General features: G+C 35.5%; 1 protein-coding gene across 1 annotated transcript in view; it reads right to left on the minus strand.

The window, feature by feature from the left end:
• The window catches only part of LOC102914090 (arylacetamide deacetylase-like 2), a 36500-nt gene extending 30500 nt beyond the window's left edge, over positions 1 to 6000 (minus strand). The window contains exon 1 of the mRNA XM_006994655.2: positions 5839 to 6000. Coding sequence (XP_006994717.1) covers positions 5839 to 5976 — 138 coding nt within the window. The 5' untranslated portion in view covers positions 5977 to 6000. The remainder of the gene's footprint in view (positions 1 to 5838) is intronic.

Consider the following 6000-nt stretch of genomic DNA (forward strand, 5'->3'; position numbering starts at 1 on the left):
TTGGCATCCTCTGGGAGTAGAGATAGGGCAAGAGTAAAGTATCTGCAGACAGGCTGATAGAGGGATGAAGATGAGTCCAGAAAGATTGCAGTGCAGTACATCAAAAAGAGTGAAAATTATCTGCCAGAGTTTAAGTCTATAATGTTGGTAAGGTTAGGAGAAGGATTTAAAAAGGTGGAGGGATAAGTATGACTGGATTGTACTATAAACTTACCTGTTAAAAATAAATTAGTGTAAATAAAATCACCCAAAAATTATAGATGAAAACAGAGACATCACAACAGAAACCGAGGAAAGTCATGGAATCACAAGGACATACTAGAAATATCTGCTCTACCAAACTGAAAATCTAAAATAAATGAATAATTTCTTGATATATACAACCATCCAATGCTAAACCAAGATCACGTAAGCAATTTAAACATACCCATAACTATTAATGAAATAAAAGATGTAATTAAAAGTCTCTCAACACTACCTTCCCACAAAAATCCCAGGGTCACGTGGAATCAGCATAGAATTTTACCAACCTTCAAAGAAGAATTAATGCCAATATTCCTCAAATTATTCCACAACATAAAAGAAAAGGGACATAACCTAATCCTTTTTATAGGGCCACAATTACCCTGACACCCAAGCCACAGAAAGATCCAACAAGGAAAGAAAATCACAGACCAATTTCCCCTATAAAGCTGGATATAAAAATTCTCAATAAAACCTTGCAAACTAAATACAAAAAACACATTAGAAAATCACCCACCAAGTAGGCTTTCTTATAGGGATGTGTGGATAGTTCAACATATAGAAATCAATGAATGTAATTCAACATATCAACAGGCTGAAGGACAAAATCCACAAAATCATTTTATTAGATACAGAAAAAGCCTTGGACAAAATCCAACACCCCTTCATAATAAAAGTCCAGGAAAGACTAGAGATACAAGCAATATATCTCAATATAATAAAGGCATTTTTTTCAAGCCCATAGCTAACATTAACTGAAAAGGAAAAAAATAAAACAAAATCATTTTCACTAAAATCAGGAACAAGACAATGATGTCTACTGTCTTTAAATTTATTCAATATAGTACTTGAAGTTTTAGCAAGAACAATAAGACAACTAAAGGCAATCAGGTGGATACAAGTATTAAAAAGAAGTAAAGTTGTCCTTATTTGCAGGTGATATGATTGCATACATAAACGATCCTAAAACCCCACCAGGGAAATTCTGCAGTAGATAAATACTTTTAACAAAGTAACATGATACAACAATAACTCACAAAAATCAGTAGCCTTCCTGTATACAAATGAAGAAGAGTTTGTGGAAAGAAACAGGAAAATAATATTTTTCACAGAACATCAAAAACTGAAATATCTTGGAGTAATTATAACCAAGCAAATGAAAGACTTTTACGATAAAAGTTTTAAGACATTGAAGATATCAAAAGATGAAAAAATCTCCCATGCTCATGGATCAGTTGAATTAATACAGTAAAAATGCCAATCCTACCAAAAGCAATCTAATGATTCAATGTAATCCTCATCAAAATTCCAACACAGTTCTTCAAGAAATTGGAATGATAATTTTCAGCTTCATATGAAAACACAAAATAATCATGATAGCTAAAAACAATCCTTAGCATTAAAAACTTGCTATAGGTATCACCATCCCCAATCTCATATTGCATGACAGAGCTACAAAAATAAAAACAGCATGGTATTGGCACAAAAACATACACACTGATCAATGGAATCAAATTGAAGATCCAGGTATAAATCCACACACATGTAGCAATCTGACTTTTGACAAAGAAGACAGAAATATACATTGGAAAAAGGATAGCACCTTCAACAAATGGTGCCGGTCAAAATGGTTAGCTGCATATAGAAAAATTTACATAGATCCATATTTATCATCCTGCATAAAAGTCAATTCCAGATGGATCAAGAATCAATGCATAGTGCTAGATACCCTGAATCTGATAGAAGAGAAAGTAGGAAATAGTCTTGAACTTATTCAGGGAGGAAGAGGAATTCTGAACAAGACACCATTATCACAGACACTAAGAACAACAACTAATAAATATGAACTCATGAAACTGAAAGAGTTCTATAAGACAAAGGACAATGTCATTTGGACGAAATATTAGACAACAGAATGGGAAAAGATCTTTATGGAATATATGTTCAGTAGCAGGCTAATATCTGAACTATATTAAGAATTAAAAATCTGGACATCAAGAAAAGAACCCACTTAATATGGGGTATATAACTAAAAGTTCTCAAAGGATGAAACACAAATGGCTGAGAAACACTTGAAGAAATGTTCCCGTGTTTAGTCATCAGGGAAATGCAAATCAAACTACTTTGAGATTCCATCTTACATCAGTCAGAATGACTAAAGCCAATAACAGAAATGGCAGCGCATGCTGTTGAGGCTGGTGATGGTGAGAGATACACTTACGCTTTGATGATGGGAATGCAAACATGAATAGCCATTATGGAAATCAGTGTAGTAGTTCCTCAGAAGCTGGACATTTATCTAACTCAAAATCTAGCTAAACAACTCTTGGGCATATACCTGAAGAACTCTACATCCTACTACAGAGACACTTCATCATTTTCATGACTTCTTTCTTTATAGTAGCCAGAAATTGGAAAACAGTCTAGATGTCCACCAGCAGACTAAAGGATAATGAAAATGTGATATCTTTATATACTGGAACATTATTCAGTTGCAAAACTGGAAAAATTGGTAGGTAAATTGGTGGAGAAAGAAACAAATCATCCTGAATGAAGTAACTCAAATACTGTATGTGTTCTCTTAAATGTAGAAGTTAGCTTTCAAGATTTCAATAGGCATGCTACAATCTGTATAAATATAGAGGTTACATTGGAGTAAGGGACTATGGGGAAGTTGAGGATATCTCAAGGGACAGGAAATACATTATATTGTTATGGAGTGACAATGGAGAGACTGGGACAGGGGGATTAAATGGCAAGGAGGAGGGAAAAGTGAGTTACAGGAGGGAATACTGTGAGGAGCAACTGAAAATCGAGGGATCATTAGAAAGCCACTGTTTTAGAAGATTCCATATATATATATATGAAAGAAATCTAGATGGAGTTACAAATAACAGAGTAGACAATACCTCAACTAGACATCTTTTACCACCAACTGAGTTCAGTGTCAGAAATGGGTTGATTTAATTAATTAATTGACCAAATGGGTACCAAGAAAACTTCACAATAACTCAAGCCATTTCCCACACTAATGGTTGCTCTCCATAAACTGATATTAAGAAGATATCACCTACATATCAGTCAACATGTACAAGTTGAACAGTTGCCTCACTAGAGCCCTCTCCCCTACCGACTATTGTTCATGGCACTGGTAGGCACTCTGTATACTACCAGGTAAGAAAAATAAAGACCAACCCAGCTGCAAACCCTGTGATTTTTCTTTCTTTCTTTCTTTTTTTTTTTTTTTGGTTTTTCGAGACAGGGTTTCTCTGTGTAGCTTTGCGCCTTTCCTGGAGCTCACTTGTTAGCCCAGGCTGGCCTCGAACTCACAGAGATCCGCCTGGCTCTGCCTCCCAAGTGCTGGGATTAAAGGCGTGCGCCACCAACGCCCAGCATCCTGTGATTTTTCAATGGTGACCTTCCTGCATGATATCCTTGTGAAATAGTTGTACAATATTTTAGGAGTAACCAACCACTCTCTGACTGGGTTTAAGACCTGCTCTATGAGATGGAACCTATGGCTGACTCTGCTCAGGTGGGTAATACCCTGAGACTGAATAGATCACGGACCTAGGGGAAAACCAAATGCTATTGACTTGCTAAAGGATAATAAATGACTCCTAATGAAATTCTGTTATGCACATAGATCAGTGTCTTGCTCAGCCATCATCAGAGTAGCTTCTTCCTGTGGTAAATGGGAAGAAATACAGATACCCACAACTGGACAATGTGCAGAAAGTGAGAGACTTTGCTATATTCATTCTTGAATGTGATGTCTTCATCAAACCCTTTCTCTCAAGGCTCAGGGAGCTATGTGGAAGAGGAGGTTAAAGATTGTAAGAGGCAGAGGAAATAGATGACACCAAGGAACCAGTGACTTCCACACACAACAGAACTGACACATGGGAACTCAGAGTCTGTGGAAGCATGCACAGGGCCTACACAGGTTCAAACCAGATGTGGTCCCAGTGCTGAGACGGGGAAGTGGAGAGGGCCTCCTCTCCTATCACTAACCAAGAAGCTATCTCCAACCATTCCCTGCTTGCAATACAAAAATTATTATTTTCCAGTGGTGTCTCACTGGGTATATAAACCTCCCTTGAGGGCAAGCCCATGGCCAGCACAAAATGAACTCTATATTGTTTTGTCTAATATTGCATTTTTGGACCATTTTTTTATATTACTGGTCTTTTCCTTGTAATTTATGGCTTCCAATTCCGTGTTTTTATAATTGTATGTGTGTGTTGTGCTTTTCTGTTTGTTCGTTTTCTAAAGAAGGAGAGAAAGAACGGGTGGAAGTGGATGGGTGAGGAGGTGAGGAGTGTCTTGGATGGGAGAGGGGAAACCATGATCAGAATATAATGTATGAATTTTTATCAAAAAATATGACTGTGTTCCACTATATACAAATATAAAACACTTTAAAACTAGACTGATCTCAAATTATGCATTAATTTTATATGCTAAATTTTTAATTGTATTTTTAAAACGTATTTATTTTTATTTTATGTGCATTGGTGTTTTGTCATTGGTGTGCATCCCCTGGAACTGGAGTTACAGATAGTTGTGAGCTGCCATGTGGGTGCTGTGAAATGAATACATGTCCTCTGGAAGAGCAGTCAGTGCTCTTAACCACTGAGCCATCTCTTCAGCCCCTCTATGCTGACTCTTTATATTCATGTTTAAAATATAAATAACAGTGACTTTTTCAAAGTGAAATTGTAGTAAAGAGATCTGAGAAAATAGAATAAATGCCTCTATCACTTCTGGATGCAGTTAAAACACATTTTATCTAATTGTAAATATACTAGTTGTACTAACTTATAATAACAGCTTCATTACCAACATAGAGAAAACTGCTCACATATTTAATAGTGACAAATGTACTCAAATCAAAATTTATTTGGAGGCCTCAATAACACAAAGAATACACAAAGTTTCAGTGAACAGAAATCTTGAGAACTACCTTGAAAAAGAAAATCACTAGAATGATAAATGATTAAATTCAACAAAATTTTAAACTTAATGGACATAAAAGAATGAGTTTTCAGAGACTGTAGGATCCTTGGTATTATTGAAAGCATTAAACATTTCCAAACTTTCTAGCAATTTCCAAATATTCTTTTCAGATAATACTATTTCTTTTTTTCTGATGTTGCCATATGGTCACTATATGTAGTGGTTTAGCTAACACTATCTGTCTTCCTGTTTGTAGGTAATCAGTTAAGCATATTAGTGATTAAATATACAGCAATATCATCTGGTTTACAAATCATAAAGAAAGCCAAGTGGTGGTGAATATCTTTTATCACTGTACTCAGGAGGCAAAGGGAAACAGATATCTGAGTTCAAGGTCAGTCTTGTCTACAGAGTGAGTTCCAGTACAAACAGGATTACACAGAGAAATTCTGCCATGAAAAACCAAAACCCAAACCAAACCAAAACAATCAACCAAACAACTAAAACAAAAACAAAAACAAAAAAAAGAAAAGAAAAATAAAAGAAAACTGAAATCTCTTTCAAACACTTTAAGTAAAAGAAGTTTCAAATATACTTATAGCATAGCATCCCAATTCCCCAGAAAAAATATATTACCAAAAGTGAAGTCATTTTTATAAGGGTATCTGCCAATCTCACTCTCCAAGGTTCTTCAATATTTTCTGGAAGAGGTGAATAAACACAATAAGCAAATAGAATACAGGAGAATCCAAAGCACAGAGTTTTGTACCCCATGATAAATCTTTACCAAACTTGTGT

This window comes from Peromyscus maniculatus, chromosome 6 (assembly GCF_049852395.1).
Source record: "Peromyscus maniculatus bairdii isolate BWxNUB_F1_BW_parent chromosome 6, HU_Pman_BW_mat_3.1, whole genome shotgun sequence".
Lineage (NCBI taxonomy): Eukaryota > Metazoa > Chordata > Mammalia > Rodentia > Cricetidae > Peromyscus > Peromyscus maniculatus.